Source organism: Canis lupus, chromosome 18 (assembly GCF_003254725.2).
Source record: "Canis lupus dingo isolate Sandy chromosome 18, ASM325472v2, whole genome shotgun sequence".
In the NCBI taxonomy this organism is placed as follows: Eukaryota; Metazoa; Chordata; class Mammalia; order Carnivora; family Canidae; genus Canis; species Canis lupus.
The window spans coordinates 34,650,860-34,667,110 of record NC_064260.1 but is presented as its reverse complement, the minus strand read 5'-3'; the positions used below and the strand labels follow the sequence as shown (position 1 = coordinate 34,667,110).

The window sequence follows — 16,251 nt, the reverse complement described above, 5'->3', positions numbered from 1 at the left end:
TCTGAGCCTTGGTGTAAGGGGTGTTTATTGAGAATAGGTTATACAGACATGGCTGATTGCCCTGGTGGCTGACCTTAATTTCCCAGTCCTTCCAGAAGCCAAGCTGATACTGTGTGGTCCAAAGACCCCACCATAAGTCACATCATTAGCATATCTGGTATGGTCCAAGGCCTCAGGTAAACGAAGATACTCTTAACTGGCAGGATATTCAAGTGCTTAGAAGTTACTGCTCTGGAGCTTGGCAAGGGCCCAATCTTTCTTTGCAATGGACAGAATTTGGACAACCTGGACCTGCTTAGTTAATCCTTTACTGCACAAATCCATTGAATAAAATAAGAATCCATGAGTCTGTACTGAAGTAAATAGAGGGATCGGTGGGTGGATGGATAGATGGATGGATAAAGAAAAGTTCTTCCTGTAGAAGAGTGGTAACTAATGATTAGAGGATGAATGATGGAGTTAGAAAAATAACTATTTGGTAGCCATAATAACAGTTCTTTCTTTTTTCTCTTTTAGATTTTATTGATGAGAGAAAGAGAGAGAGAGAGAAAGCAAAAGAGAAAGAGCACAAGTGGTGGGGAGAGGCAGAGGGAGAGGGAGAAGCAGATTCCCTGCTAAGCAGGGAACCAGACCCATGGCTCAATCCCAGGACTTAGCTGAGGCCAAGGCAGACACTTAACTGACTGAGCCACCCAGGCACCCCAATAAGAGTTATTTAAAACAAAAATCATTAATGGATGCTGCAGTGAGATGACTGGTGGCCCCCCATAAGATGTGTCCATGTCCTAATCCTCAGAACATGTGAACATGATCTTATTTGGTAAAAGGGTCTTTACGGATGTAATTAAATTAAGGATCTTGAAATGAGATCATCCTGGATTACCCAAGTGGGCCCCCAAACCAATGGCAAATGCTTTTATAAAAGACATAAGAGAAGTGGTGCCTGGTTGGCTCAGTCAGAAGAGCCTGAGACTCTTGATCTCTGAGTCATGAGTTTGAGCCCCATAGTGGATGTAGAGATTAATAAAAAGACAAAAACAAAACCCAAAAACATAAAAGAAGACAGATGTACAGAGGAGAAGTCTTATAAAGGCTGAGGCAGAGATTTGAGTGCTGTGGCCCCAAATCAAGGAACGCCACCAGAAGCTGGAAAAAGAAGGGAAGGATTCTCCCCTAGAGCCTTCACAGAGAGCACATGACCCTGTAGACATCTTGATTTCAGACTTCAGAATTTAGAGGGAATAAATTTGTTGTTTTAGGCCACTTAGTTTGTGATAATTTGTTGCAGCAGCCACAGGAAACTAGTACAGATGCTAAAACCAGTGGTGAAAGAATGATGCTTCAGGAATTTACATAGTCTTAAAGTACCCACAAAATATGCATTAATTATAAAGGAAAATATGGTTAACTCTTCAGTGGAGAAACCTGGCAGGAGCTCTTTAACCAAGCTTATTGAGTTTTAGAGCCAAACATAGCTGGCCTTCACTTGCACCATCATCAATTTGTGTGAGCTTGCAGGGTTTGGAGACTTACTTAACTTCATTACACCTCAATTTCCTGTAAAATGGAAAACATAAAAACCCACACCCACATCTTAAGGATATTTTGAGAGGATTAAATGAGGCCATCCATGTAAAGCCCAAAGCACAGAACCTAGCACATATATATTCTATATTTGTTGGTTATTTTTTTAAAGATATTATTTAAAAAGAAACGTTTTTTAAAATATTTATTTGAGAGAGAGAGGGCATGAGCGGGGGGGGGGGGGGGGGAGAGAGAAAGAGAGAGAGAGAAGCAGACTCCCTGTTGAGCAAGGAGCCAAATGTAGGGCTTGATGCCAGGCCCCTGAGATCATGATCTGAGCCAAAGGCAGCCACTTAACCAACTCAGCCACCCACCCACCCCTAAGATTTTATTTTCAAGTAATCTCTACACCCAACATGGGGCTCAAATTCACAACCCTCAGATCAAGAGTGGCATGCTCCACTGACTGAGCCAGCCAGGCACCCCCATCAGTTCATTGTATCTTTTTTTTTATATCCAATGTGGGGCTCAAATGCACAACTCCGAGATCAAGAGTAATATGCTCTACCAAATCAGCCAGGCAGGTGCCCCTATTTATTGGTTATTCTGATGAGAATAGCTATCATCTACAGAATGAGGTTTAAATTTCCTGTAATCTATTCAAAGAGATAAAAGATACACTCAATGGAAGACTTCATGATCAGGCCACACCACTGTTTCTTCATCCCCAGACCTCCTGGTCTCCAGTCATTCAACCTTCATTCCAGAACCCTTCCAGAACCCTGATCCGCTAAGCCATTCACCGGAGCCTGAGTCCATCCATATCCATAGCTCAGACCACTTCCTATGCATACAAAATTGATGATCAATATGCTTCTTGAAGTTCTGCTCACTAGGAGGAATATGCCTCATCATTGTCTTTCAGCGACACCTCTGAGTGAGGCTGTGGCTTCCAAAGAAGCAGGCTCTTCAGATTCTATTGCTGTCTCCCTGGGGGGGGGGGGGGGGGGTAGGTATTACAGGCAATAGGGAGCAAAATGTTAGGGTCAAGCTCCTGAGGCAAAGAAAAGGATAGTGGGACTTACTGTGTTTTAATTTCTGATGCTGACCTAAGGGCAGAAATCAGGGCTTATAGTTTTCCTCAATGCCAGAAGAGAAAGGGAAAATGAAAAACTAAGCCCCTTCCCCTCATGAACCCACTTCCCACAAAAATACTCCTGATATTCTCGGTAAAAACCACAAACTTGACTTTATTGGATCTTTCCAATTAATAGGTAGTCTATTTATAACACTGGAATCTATGAATTTAGTGACTACTTTTCTAGTCGGGCAAGTCCAAATTCTGTCTTTCCCAAACAAACTAATAAACAAAGCTGCCTCAGTGGAGGCAGGGTTTCACTGTTCCCTCCTCCAACTGATTGCCTCCATCAACTTAAAGCAAGTTGCCAAATGCTGGGCCTCCGTTTTCTCAACAAAGTATTGTGTTTAACTACTCAGTCAAACTTCCAAGCTTCCTACCAGTTGAAATACTTGGGTGATTTTCTAATGGGATGGCAGGAAAGCCGGGAAATCAGAGGATACTGTTTGTAGATATAGTCTCAGGCATTACTAACTCCTAGACAATAAACTCAGAAGGAAGTGAAGATGGAGGTGGGGATGAGGAAAGACTTCTTAAGTGTTAGATTTCGATTCACCTTGCAACCAAACTGCCTATGATGTCACTAGTTTTCAAAACTTGTCCCCCAATGTTAGAATTGAGATAGAAAGGGTGGGCAAAGGAATATCATATATGGTGACAGAGTAATATTATTTTTTAAACACTCACCCAAAATTTCCCTTAATATCTTTCCTGATTTATGTGACAAAAATAAACTCCATTACAGTGTGAGGGACTATAAAGGTTTTATTGCCACTTGTTTGCTATTGCCTGCATAACTCACTCTGAGTACCAGTTGTGGGTATCTCAAACTAAGTGCCATAAAACATTTATAGCCTGCCAGTCCACTTCCTACACTTTCCGTAAAGACAAAACTTCAGTGCTCACAAAAATACTTAGAAGTGTAACAGCTAGTAGTGAGAACTTTCCCCCTTTATTTAGGTTACAGGTCTCCAGTCTGCAGTAAGAAAAATAAATGCGGTAAGGAAGATTTATGTTACTTCTCTGCAGGATCTCAAATTATCTGGCAAATTCCTTCCCCAAGGAAAACTTCTTTTCAAAGATATCCTGGGTAAATGCATACTGAAATTAGCATAAAATTGGCAGGATTCACTTGTGTCTACCCGTTTGAATTCATTTGTAAATAACCACTACTCACTTCCTTGCCTCCCCACCCCAGGATCAGACTCTTAAGCATCACAGGTGCCGAAAAGACTTACAAAAAGGAAGGAATAGGAACAAAAGGATGTTGGCGCCAGGAGGAAAACAGAATCTCCCAAGAACAAAAATAACCTCAGAAGGAATAGCAGATTCAGTATCAGGTATTACCGAAATTTAAACTGGCTTTTAAAATGGTGATCAGTGATAGTGTATCAAATTTATTAGGTCTTCTGCTATGCCTGTCTGGTTTGTTTAAACCTTCAGGCTTATCTTGAGGGGCAGATTTCTGTGCTGAGCACATAAGAGGTGTTAAACCAGTATTGATTTTTTTAAGGGTGATGGTCAATAAGCATAAACTTTACGGTCTAACTTTTACTTTATGCTTAAGGACCAAACGATGATTTCCATGAGCCCCAAGTTTCACTACTCATAATCATAGAAGAAACAGCTCTGGGGCAGCCCGGGGGGCTCAGCGGCTTAGCACCGCCTTCAGTCCAGAGGCCTGATCCTGGGGATCCAGGATGGAGTCCCACATCGGGCTCCCTGCATGGAGCCTGCTTCTCCCACTGCCTGTGTCTCTGCCTCTGTGTGTGTGTGTCTCATGAATAAATAAATAAAATCTTAAAAAAAAAAAAAAAAGAAACACAGCTCTGATTTACAACAGAAGATAACCCAAAATAACCATTAAATCAACCCTCGTCAAACAGCGTGGAGGTCACACAGGAAAATATTTAGGTCGAGTCCTGCTGAAGTCTCAAGTCTGAAACAAAAAAAGTGAGCACAGTGACTTTAAATGTAATTAAAGTCATCCAGATGGCAGTTGGATTAATCAATGAAGAGGCAGTATTTACCTTGGGAGAGAAGATTCTGAAATCCAGAAAGAAAAATCCCCAAGGTGGGGGTGGGGACAGCTAATAAGAGCCCCTGGGAAAGGTCCTTTCAACGAGGATTGGAAAATAATACGTTTGAATTTGAATCTCTTTGAATATAAATCTCCCCTAACAGCAGGAAGAGGGTCCTCGAGCCCAGCAAGCTTTGTGCAGGGAGTAAAGGGAACTGTGAACCAGCCCGCTCCGCGCTCTCGGCTTCGGGACCTGGCTCCGAGAGGGAAAGAAATCGCGATGTGGGAGCCGAGTACCGGAGACACTCAGGGGTTACTCGAGGGGTCAAGTCACCACCTCCGGGCAACGCTGGCAAGCCTGCCCCTCTGCGGCGGCAGCGACCCGGGCTTCTGCACCCCCCACCCCCGCGGGGCGAGCTGCAGGCGCGGCTCCCCTCCCCGCCCCTCCCCGCGCAGGGCGAGCTGCAAGCGGCCTCCCCCCCGAGCGGGGCGAGCTGCGGGCGGACCCCCAACCCCCACCACCCGGGAGGGTGAGCTGCAGGCAGGGCCCCCCCACGCGCAGGGCGAGCTGCAGGCGGCCCCTCCTCGGCAGGGCGAGCTGCAGGCGGCCTCCCCCCCCCGAGCGGGGCGAGCTGCGGGCGGACCCCCAACCCCCACCACCCGGGAGGGTGAGCTGCAGGCAGGGCCCCCCCACGCGCAGGGCGAGCTGCAGGCGCGATTCCCGCCCCCCAGCGGGGCGAGCTGCAGGCGGACCCCCTTCGGCAGGGCGAGCGGCGGGCGGGCCCCCTCCACGCACAGGACGAGCTGCAGGCGGAACCCCCTCGGCAGGGCGAGTTGCAGGCGGGCCCACCCCGGGCAGGGCGAGCTGCAAGCGGGTACCCCCCCCCTTGGCAGGGCGAGCTGCAGGCGGGTACCCCACCCTCGGCAGGGCGAGCTGCAGGCGGGTTCTCCTCTCCCCCGGCAGGGCGAGCTGCAGGCGGGCCCACCCCGGGCAGGGCGAGCTGCAAGCGGGTACCCCCCCCCTTGGCAGGGCGAGCTGCAGGCGGGTACCCCACCCTCGGCAGGGCGAGCTGCAGGCGGGTTCTCCTCTCCCCCGGCAGGGCGAGCTGCAGGCGGGTTCTCCCCTCCCCCGGCAGGGCGAGCTGCAGGCGGGTACCCCCCCTCGGCAGGGCGAGCTGCAGGCGGGTTCTCCCCTCCCCCGGCAGGGCGAGCTGCAGGCGGGTACCCCCCCTCCCTTGGCAAGGCGAGCTGCAGGCGGGTACCCCCCTCGGCAGGGCGAGCTGCAGGCGGGTTCTCCCCTCCCCCGGCAGGGCGAGCTGCAGGCGGGCCCCCCCTGGTCAGGGCGAGCTGCAGGCGGGTGGCCCCCCCTGGGCAGGGCGAGCTGCAGGCGGGTACCCCCCCCCCGGCAGGGCGAGCTGCAGGAGCGGCCCCCTCCCCCGCGGCGCGGCCGGCTCCCCTCGCAGCAGCCGGCGGCGGAGAGCCCGCGGCGCCCCGGGGCCCTGGAGCCGGCCGCAGCCGCAGGCCCCGGCCAGGCGGCCCGGGCGGCGGAGGCCGCGGGGCCCGCGAGCCGCGAGCGCGGGGCGCCGAGGGGAGGCGGGGCGAGGCCGCGGGGCGGAGGGGGCGGGAGGTGCATCCTGGGAAATCCACCAACATGGGGCGAAGCGGCCGCCGCCGCTGCCGCCGCCGCCGCCGCCGCCGTCGCGAGTCCCGGCCGCGGACGCCGCCGCCGCCGCTGCCCTGACGCGCCCCTGGGGCCTCGCCGCGGCCCGCTGCCCCCGGCCCCCCGGCCCCCCGGCCCGCGCGCCCTCCGCCGCGCGCCCGCCGGGGCCATGTGAGGGGGCAGCTCCCTCCGCCGCCGCCGCCTCCTCCTCTTCCTCCCCCGCCCCTCCCGCCCCTCCCGCCCCCCGCGCGCGGGGCCCTGCAGGAGCCCCCGCTGCCGCCCGCCCGCCGCCCGCCCGCCGCCGCCCCCGCGATGGACAGGAACTACGCGACCTCCGGCTTCGCCGACCCGCCGCCGCCGCCGCCCGCGCCCCCCGCCGCCCCCGCCAGCGCCGGCGCCGCCGCGCCCCCCCCCGCCCCCGCCTGGGCCTACGAACCCCGAGCCGCGGCCGCGGCCGCCAGCAGCTGCAGCAGCGGCAGCAGCCCCAGCCTCAAGGCCAGGTAGGGAGGGTGGGCGGCGGGGTCGTCGCGGGCCAGGAAAGGCCGGGGATGCGTCGGGGCCTGCGTCCGCGGTGCCGCGCCGCCGGGGGGCCGGGCCGGGCCGGGCGGGGAGCCCCGCGCGCCTCCCGCCGCCCCTGCCCGCGCCGGGAGAGGCGGCCGACGGCTCGGGGGGGCCGAGGGGCTGGGGGGCGCCGGGGCAGGATCCGCGCTCGGCGGGGGGGGGCGGGCTGGGAGCGAGCGGGACCCGGGCTGGGCGGGAGCCGCGGTCCCCGTCACCTCGCGGGTCCCGGGCGCTCTCACATGGTGAAGTTCGGGGTGGTGCCTGAACTCGGCGAGCTGGGAGAGCCGGGGCCGGCCGCGGGGGGGCCGCGGGGCGCCCCGAGGAGACCCGGGCAGTGACATTCCATTGTATCGGAGCGGACAATGTGGTGTCGGGGACCCCGGCGGTGTGCGGGTGGGGGAGGCGCGGGAGGAAGAGGCGCCAGGCTGCGTCCCTGACACGGGGGGACCCGGGAGGGCTGGGCTGCGGGAGAGCCCCGGAGCGGGGGGCCCGGATTGGGGGGCCCGGGGGGGCTGGGCTGCGGGAGCGCCCCGGGGCGGGGGGCCCGGAGTGGGGGGGTCCGGGGGGGCTGGGCTGCGGGAGCGCCCCGGGGCGGGGGGCCCGGAGTGGGGGGGCTGGGCTGCGGGAGATCCCTGGGGCGGGGGGCCCGGAGTGGGGGGGTCCGGGGGGGCTGGGCTGCGGGAGAGCCCCGGGGCGGGGGGCCGGGGGCGGGCTGGGCTGCGGGAGAGCCCTGGGGCGGGGGGCCGGGGGGGCTCGCAAGCTGCGATGGGGCTGGGTGACATATGTTTGCAGTGGTGGCCAAGATTAAGCTATTTCTCTTCCACGCGTTCAAAGTTACTCTTGGGTTTCCTCCCCTTTTAGCAACAGCAGGAAGTAAGGAGTCTTTTTTTTTTTTTTTTTTTTTTGCCTCGTGTGTCTTGGGGTGACTGAGAGTTGGGAAGAAATTGGACCGGGGCGTGGGGGTGGGGGGTGGTCAGTGAAGGCCATAAAGGTTTTGAAGAACCCAAGCATGCAGGCTTCTCCATCTGGGCTTCTGAACGTAGCGCGGGGTTCAAGAGTTCATCTTTGCTCCATCATGACCAAGGGAATCTAAAATGTTGACTCTTACTGGATATTTAAGCTCTCGGGAAACGGGTAGTAGTGGCACACTGTGAAATGGTCCATTCGAATGATCACTGGAAGGCGTGGTCTGCTTTGGACGATTCGGGAGCGGGGTGTTTTAAAGCCACCTCTGCCAAACAATGCAGAATCTGGTAGGTGCAGCCTCTGATTACAAGGACCAGGGAATCCTGGGTTGCTAATGACTTCATCCTCAGCTACCAACAGGAAGCTTCGTGGCTTTATGATCTCATCAGATTTCTTCACTATTGTCACGACAGAAGTGAACTTTTTTTTTTTGCTTTATATATTATGGTGTTCTAGGTTATCTCCTTTGTTTTTATCAAAGTTCCACCTTCGTGATTTGGAAAACCATGTGTGAAGAGTAGCTGGTCTTTGTCTTAAATAGTACCGTGGGATGATTGAGAGAGAATGAGAAAAATTTGATTCAAGAAAAGGGAAACAAGCTTTCTCAGAAAATTTTAGGTCCTTTGTTTAAAAAGAGCTGGGTTTTTAAAAAAGAATAATAATGTGACGTGCCAATCTGGAGCTAAATAATTGCTGAAACTTTTCAGATATAGTCATAACTTTGTATTATATGCAGTTAAGACATTTGAAGGAGTTTTATGAAAGATGCTTGGCACTTTTCCTTTTTTTTTTTTTGGTGCTAAGAAAAAAAATTTTTTTGATGCTATTTCGACTGTTGTTTTTCAAGTAGCTTTTGCATTGAGTGTGATGACTTACAATTTAAAACTACTTTCTCTTCCGTGAACAATAATGATAGGTATTTGTGCAGCATTTTTTATGTTATAAATAAAAAGTGTTTTATTAGGTAAATGGAACAAATTCTACTTAGTTATTTCTGTTATTTCTTTTAGCAGAATACTTCTGAGGCAAGAAACTAAAATCTACTTGTCATATTTTCCAAATGTTATTTATCAAAGTAACAAAGAATGACTTCCCAAACACATTTGAAAACAGTAAGTAGATTCATTTGGAACACATAATCTAAAAGAGATTTATTTTCTGTTTTTGGAAGTTATTGATTCTTAAATGCTAAGCCCCCCCTAAAAAAAATATGTATTTGGGGGTGGAGTCAACCAAATTTTAGCATAGAAAATGCAGGCTTTCCCCCTCCCCCACCAACTTGCTTTGTTAACATCTTGTGTTAGGATCAGGCCATCTGTACAGGACTACACACTTCTTAATTGTACCTCATTTTATTCTTCAAATTGTGCGATGTCCTCTTTCATTTCAGTTATATAGAAAATACTGAATCTGAAATATGGCCTGTCTTTAAGTATTATTCTGCATTTTCAGAAGCTTATTCATATTTTTTATAATATTTTAAAAAGTTTTTTCATAATTCATATATCAGTTGAATGTTTTTGTTCCCCTTTGTGGCAGTTTCTTCTTGAAGGTGCAAATGAGTACTAGTTGTGATGATGTGATATGGATACTTATCCATAAAGAATTAGCTTGTCTGTCACCTTGTTTCCAGTAACCTATTCAGAAGCTAACAGATGGTAATGACATTCAGTTGTTACTGACATGTCCCTACTTTGTGTCTTTGCTTGATCCTGAAATGGAGTGTTTTCACTAGTTCATGGGGAAAGAACATGGTAAACAATTTCTTATTACCCTGAAATAATACTTTTTTTTGTATAGCAGCACCATCACATATTAGGTATTTCTGTTGTTTTAACAATTAAAAAGCAAACTGCTACAGGGAAACTCCAACATTTTACCTTAGGGCGTACAGAGAGTTTTCCAAATATTTCTGAACTAGTACTTGCTAAGTCACTGGGAAATTTGAGGATAAAAATTGGTCCCACAAGTCTCCATTTATTTGTGTTCTTAGTTAGTTTTAGGGACCAAAAGAGCATGTCTTTGCCTATCGTGATGCAGTTGGAAATACTTTTTGTGGAGCTTAGATCCTAGTAATACCTTTGCATATTTTTGATAATAAGATGATCCTCAGGAAGCTGCAGATCTGCTTCCTTTTCTCTACCTGTGAATGGGTATCTTACACAGAACATTGAGAGGCTGTTTCATTATTAATGATAAATATGCTTGTATTCAAATATGCACTAGAAAGTGACGAAATAAAAACACTTTGTTTGAAATAGACTTCTTTTTTTGTAACTTTGTTATTTGAAACAGCTTTTTTTTTTTTTTTTTTTGCTATTAGTTTTTTAAATGTTCTAATATATAAGTTCTTTCTCATCACAGCATGAATGTGTAATGAGGAGGATAGGTACCCCTCCAAAAACCAAAACGAAACAAAATGATTAGCTTCTCTAAAACTGGTCAGCTGCTGGGGCACCTGGGTGGCTCAGTCAGTTAGGCATCCCACTCTTAATTTCACCTCAGGTCATGATCCTTGGGGTCGTGAGATGGCATTCTTAGTTGGGCTCCACGCTGGACATGGATCCTGCTTAAGAGCCTATCTCCCTCTGCCCTCCCCACCCCACCCCACACTTGATTTCTCTCTCTAAAACAAAACAAAACAACCCAGAAAACCCAGAAAACCCCTGGTCAGCTACCATATTAAGGACATTTTGAGTAAATTTTAAATCTAGAGTTCCCCTCAAGGCTTTTGGAAAAAGACCTTGTAAGATCACAATTTATGGGGAGCAGGGACAGTCCCAAATTAGTGAAAGGTTATTTCAAACAAACTTCTTTTGTTCGGAAAGTATTTTCCCATAGGAACGATGTTGTGAGTAATAATAGCTATCATTTACTGAACTGATTTGTACTGCCACTATTTTAAGTGATGAGCATATACATATACATACATACACTTAGTGTTAACAGTTCTTTTAGATGGGTATTATTTTTACCTTCCTCTTGTGAATGAGGAAACTAAGGCACAGAGACATTAAATATATACTAAGTGAAAGTGGAATTAAGTATAATATACTTACAGCTGCTTAGCTAGTTAAGTAGGGGAGCTAGGATTTAAACCTAGACCTTGTGGATCTGGAGCCTGCATGTTTAATTATGCTGCACTGCTTCATAGTAAGATAGTCTAACAATGCAGTCTGACTACCTTATGGATTGAATGAGTTTTTATGGTTGACTGAGTATCATTAGTATCTTTATTTCAGTGTTCATGTCACTCTTTACTATTTTTGTCCTGATGGAAATGTGCTTTCTTTCACTTCCATAGGATTGTGCTTTGCTGGTTTCCTTGTACCTTTCTGACCCACTGCTTTTCTCAGCTAATTCTTACTCTTCTGATATCTACACATTGTTATTTTTTCAGTGCTTTGGTTTGATAGAATTTCTTGTGCTTGCTCTTGAGGATAATTACATCCATGCCTGTGACTTTAAATATCATCTCTGGTGGTGCCTACGTATATGTCTAAGGTCCAAACTGTTCTCATCACCTAATTACATAACTAGCTATCTACCTCTCTGAGCCTTTACTTGGGTATATGACAGCCATTTAGTGATGAGCTCATGCTCTCTGCACCTACTACTCCACCTCTACTTCTCTAGGGAGGCCTGTCTCAGTAAGTCACACCTTTGTACATCTTGTTGCTCAGGTCAGGACCTGGGGGTTATGTCACCAAGCCCTGTTGGCGTTTTTCTCTCTTAAATGTATCTTGCAATTGTCTACTTCTTTTGCTTCCACTGTTCTACTCTGATCCAAGCCACCATTTTTTTTTTTAACAATAACTGCAGTATCCTCCAAACTAAATAATCATGAACCTTTTCTTTCCTTCCCTCAATTTTTCTATGAGAAACATCTCATAGAATTCAGACTGATTTTTTTTTTAAACATAAATTTACTAGTTTGATCATGTTGCTCCTTTGCTTAAAACCTGTGTGTGGCTACTTCTGCATCTTAGGGTCAAGTTTTTAAAAATTTGTGATACGACGTACATGGCCCTGCATTTACTCGCCCATTTTAAATTCTTTGGGCCGCTCTAAATTCCTTTCCTTCCTTCCTTAAAACTTTGATACATGCTGTTACCTCCACCTAGATAACTCCCCCTTTTCCTACCTCTTAACCTGACTTGTAAGGTATCTCATGTCAGAAACCTACTGCCTTTCAAGCTCTGTCCCATGTTGTCTTGTGCAATGGTATGGTTGTTTTCATGGTACATTTTACTGTACTTTTTAAATAATTCTTAGAAATTCAATTTTATACCTATGTGCTATTTATATAATAGATACCTTCCTCTTAGGATAAGTGCTTTGAGGGACATTGTTTTGCTTACTGCTGTATACCTGGTACTTACTCTGATACCTGACATATAGTTGGTGCTTAATACATATTTTTGACATGAAGGCCTGAACTCTTGAGTTAGTGTGGGAATTGGAATCCCTTTTCTTGATGCCGCAGCCTTTACTGCCATTTCCTCCATCTCTCCCCTCTACTCTGTAATGGGAACCAAGATGAAGGGTTTAGGTATTATTTGTGATTATGATTGGTTAGAAGTGTGAAGATGGAGGCTGCTGCTTGCTTTCTCCCTTTCCTTGCTGTGCTCTCCGGAACAATGAATACTAAAATATATCTAGCAAAACCTAGTCTAATTATTTTTTCATTCATTAAACAAATACTTGAGTGCCCACAATATATGAGATGCTGTTGCCTTTATCCTCAAGTTTTATATTTCTGCAGTGAAAGCTTGAGAAATCAAATGACATTTATTCATTAGAATATACTGAGCATCTTTGAGTTTCTGTTAGTGAACTAACTTTTCTATGGGGCACCAAAAAATGAAAAAGACACAATCTTGTGTTTCAAAGAACTTGTGATCCAGAGGGGTGACAGGGTAGATGAACACTTGGTACGTCTCTACTTGGCTTTTTTTGTTTTGTTTTTAAAGATTTTATTTATTCATTAGACACACACACACAGGCAGAGACATAGGCAGAGGGAGAAGCAGGCTTCATGCAGGGAGCCTGACGGGATTCGATCCCAGGACCCCAGGACCACCCCCTGAGCCGAAGGCAGACACTCAACTGCTGAGCCACCCAAGCGTCCCTCTACTTGGCTTCTAAATGTTGAAGTGCCCAAGGGCTTGAAGTTCCATCGTTTTTCCTTCTCTCCTCACTCATTCTAGATGAATTTGCTATGTATATCAAACAGTTTTCAAATTGATATCTCTATAATCATATCTAGCTAGCTGCCTCCTTATCATCTCCACTTGGGTATTGAATAGATATATCAAACATAATATGTCCCAAACATGATTATCACATTAACCCTCCAACCTGGTCCACCTTTAACCTTTCCTGACTTCAGTTAATAATACCACTATTTGCTTAGTAGTGCAGACCCAAAAGATTGGAGCCATCTGTGATTCGTTTCTTTCCTCCCATATTCATTGCCTCAGTAAATCCTGGTGGTTTGATCCTCATATCCATAATTTCCCACATGGACTATGGCATTTGCTTCCTGTTGGTTCCCTTGCTTCTATCTTAGCCCTTCTAGAGTTTATTAAATGTTAACAGCCAGGTAACATTGCAAAATATAAATCAGGTAATGTTGTTACCCAGCTTAAAACTTTCCAGTGTTGGGCTCTTGGGTGGCTCAGTGGTTGATCATCTGCCTTTAGCTCAGGTCATGATCGATCCTGGGGTCCTGGGATCAAATCCCTTATCAGTCTCTCCACAGGGAGCCTGCTTCTCCCTCTGCCTGTGTCTCTGCTTCTCTCTGTATCTCTCATGAATAAATAAATAACATTTTTAAAAACAAAAGCAAACCAGAAAAACCTTCCGATGTTACTCAGGGAAATCCAAAGTCTATTATCATGGCCTACAAAGCACTATGTGATCTGAACCTCAGCTAATTCTCCAGCCTCATCATTCTACTTCCTCTACCTATCATCCTTCAGCTACACTGACTTTATTATGTCTGTTCCTGAAACATGCTAAGATTAAAATGATTTGTATCCTAGGAATTTTGCATGGGCTGTTCTCTTTATTTGGTATTCTCTTCACAAGTCTTGCTCTGCCACTTCTTCTGGACATCCAGGTCTTCTGGGTGTTACCACCTCACAAAGGCCTTCTCTGGCTCCCCCATCTAAAGTAACTAAAGTAACTTCTCATCACTGCATCATATCATAGAGCATTATTTTCTTCGTAGCATTATCATTCTCTGAGGTAATTTTGTAGATTTATACATACCCTTTATAACTACTCTTTCCTCTTCCCACTACCATGAATAGAATGCATGTTCCATGAGAACAGAGATCTTGTCTGTCTTATTCACGTGTGTAGAAGGCAGTCTAGAGTAGTGGTTGATAGCATAAACTCTGAAGTCAGAATTTTGGGGGTTATATTTTGACTCCACTTGCAGTATGATGTTAAAAATGTTTCTTATTCATTTTGTGCCTGAGGTTCCTTGTATTAAATGAGGATACTTTTTAGAGTTCTTCAGAATTAAATGAGGTAACCAGAAAAGTGTTTTAGAATGATATCCACGTCTGTAGTATATAGGATAGTATATAGAATATTAGCCTTATTGTCAGCACATAGAGCAATGTCTGGCACATTGTAAGTACCTGTTTAATTATTCAGCAAATTAATTAAATGATGGTACTACTAGGGAGAATATTTGTTTCTTTTTAAGAGTTACAAAAATACTTGGAAGACTTAGAAGGAAAAATTAGGTAAAGTTCAAGGAGATCGTGGAAGCCTTTGTCAGATGTATTGCATACAACTGATCTGAATTATTGTTCATGCTGCATGAGTGGAATAGAGGATTAGCATGAAGAGGGGGCTTCCAAGAGCAAGGGTTACAAGGAGGGAGGGAGTGACCCCTGCTAGGCCAGTTAAGGGCTGATCTTTGAACTGGCATGGCCTCTCTTCTGCCACAGGCTACTGGTCAAAGCAGTCCTGAGACCAGTGCAAAGTTACGGGGGAGAGACCGTACAAAGGTGTGTTTCATTGGGGAGGTCACCAGGGTAACACTTTACTACAGTGTGTTCATGCTAGGTTTTAGAGGACTTTGATGACAGGCCTTTGGATATAGCCTCTACATCTGAATAGGAAGCTTTGAAAGGCTTTGGGGAAGGATAATGATGATAATAATTATGAGCAAAAACGTGTTATAATAAGATTATTTTCCTAAGGCCTGAGAACCAGGGGAACCTATGATACAAATCTGAGGGCAGGAGAAAAATGAGATGAGGTGTCCCAGCTCAAACAGTGAGGCAGGAAACGGGGCAGATTCCTTCTGGGGAAAAGGAGACAGAAACAGTGCTTAATCTGGGTATCCTGTGGACAGTGAAAGTGACAAATAAAATGAACCATCAGACACATCCACCCCTTATTAACTTTATACCTGTAGGCATCTCTTTATTTAAAAAAAAAAAAAGTATTTATTTTAGGGAGATGGTGGGGGGAAGGGCAGAGGGAGAGAGAGCCTTAAGCAGACTCTGCTGAGCATGGAGCCCCATGCTGAGTTCTATCTCACAACCCTAACTAATATCATGACCTGAGCTAAAACCAAATGTTGGTTCTCAACTGACTGTACCACCTAGGTGCCCTTATACCTATGGGAATCACTTTAAACTGTACTTAATCTCTAAATAAAGATAAGATCATAATTTCTTCTAACATGATTTAACTATCTGTATACAACTGAAAACATGCTAATCCCTTCCCCGGGAGAGCAGATTAAGGCCTTGGATGATGTTTACTCTTCTTAATTTCCGTAACTTAAATACTATGTTGTAAATTAGTGATACTATACTATATTATAATAGAAAATCAGTTACACCTTATATGATAAGGATATCAGAGGAAAGATATACACACACAGATGCACAAAAACATAAGCAAAATAAGGAGGAAATACTCATGACAGTTACAGTCCTTGTTTCTTTAACTGGTTACATGCTTATAGCTGGTATTATAACAGCCTCTTCCACTACCCATTCTCTTGTCTTCAGCAAGTATCTCAGCTGGTTGTGGTTCTTTATCTGGTGGGGTGACCCATCCATCCTTCACTTCCATTTTTTTTTTTTTTTATTTATGATAGTCACAGAGAGAGAGAGGCAGAGACATAGGCAGAGGGAGAAGCAGGCTCCATGCACCGGGAGCCTGATGTGGGATTCGATCCCGGGTCTCCAGGATCGCGCCCTGGGCCAAAGGCAGGCGCCAAACCACTGCGCCACCCAGGGATCCCCATCCTTCACTTCTAAAGGTCTGTACCATTACTAGTCCTGCTTGGATTTAGTTGTTGTGGTTTTCCATTGACTTTAATCATACTGGAGCGTCTCCTTAAGG

The 16,251-nt window shown here is 46.9% G+C and overlaps 2 protein-coding genes across 6 annotated transcripts in view; both read left to right on the top strand.

The window, feature by feature from the left end:
• Positions 1-3,656: 3,656 nt before the first annotated feature.
• On the top strand, positions 3,657-6,517 carry LOC125752890 (basic salivary proline-rich protein 3-like). Its single transcript, XM_049096291.1, has 3 exons — positions 3,657-3,661; positions 4,847-5,212; positions 5,713-6,517. Exons 1-3 carry the CDS (start codon positions 3,657-3,659, stop codon positions 6,515-6,517), a joined length of 1,176 nt encoding a protein of 391 aa, XP_048952248.1.
• Positions 6,518-6,639: 122 nt separating this feature from the next.
• The window catches only part of QSER1 (glutamine and serine rich 1), a 74,541-nt gene continuing 64,929 nt past the window's right edge, over positions 6,640-16,251 (top strand). For 2 of the 5 annotated variants that reach the window (XM_049096318.1, XM_025452405.3), the window contains exon 1: positions 6,640-6,842. In XM_049096318.1, coding sequence (XP_048952275.1) covers positions 6,655-6,842 — 188 coding nt within the window. In that variant the 5' untranslated portion in view covers positions 6,640-6,654. Of the gene's footprint in view, positions 6,843-8,879; positions 8,982-16,251 lie in introns of those variants that run through there. The other 3 variants (XM_025452406.2, XM_049096319.1, XM_049096320.1) reach the window with 2 other exon arrangements.

What these genes read in the sequence shown, in the direction of transcription:
- LOC125752890 (XM_049096291.1), top strand. An exon ending in AACCCCCACCACCCGGGAGG is followed by an intron (nt 5,213 to 5,712) that starts GTGAGCTGCAGG and finishes CCCCCTTGGCAG; the next exon opens with GGCGAGCTGCAGGCGGGTAC.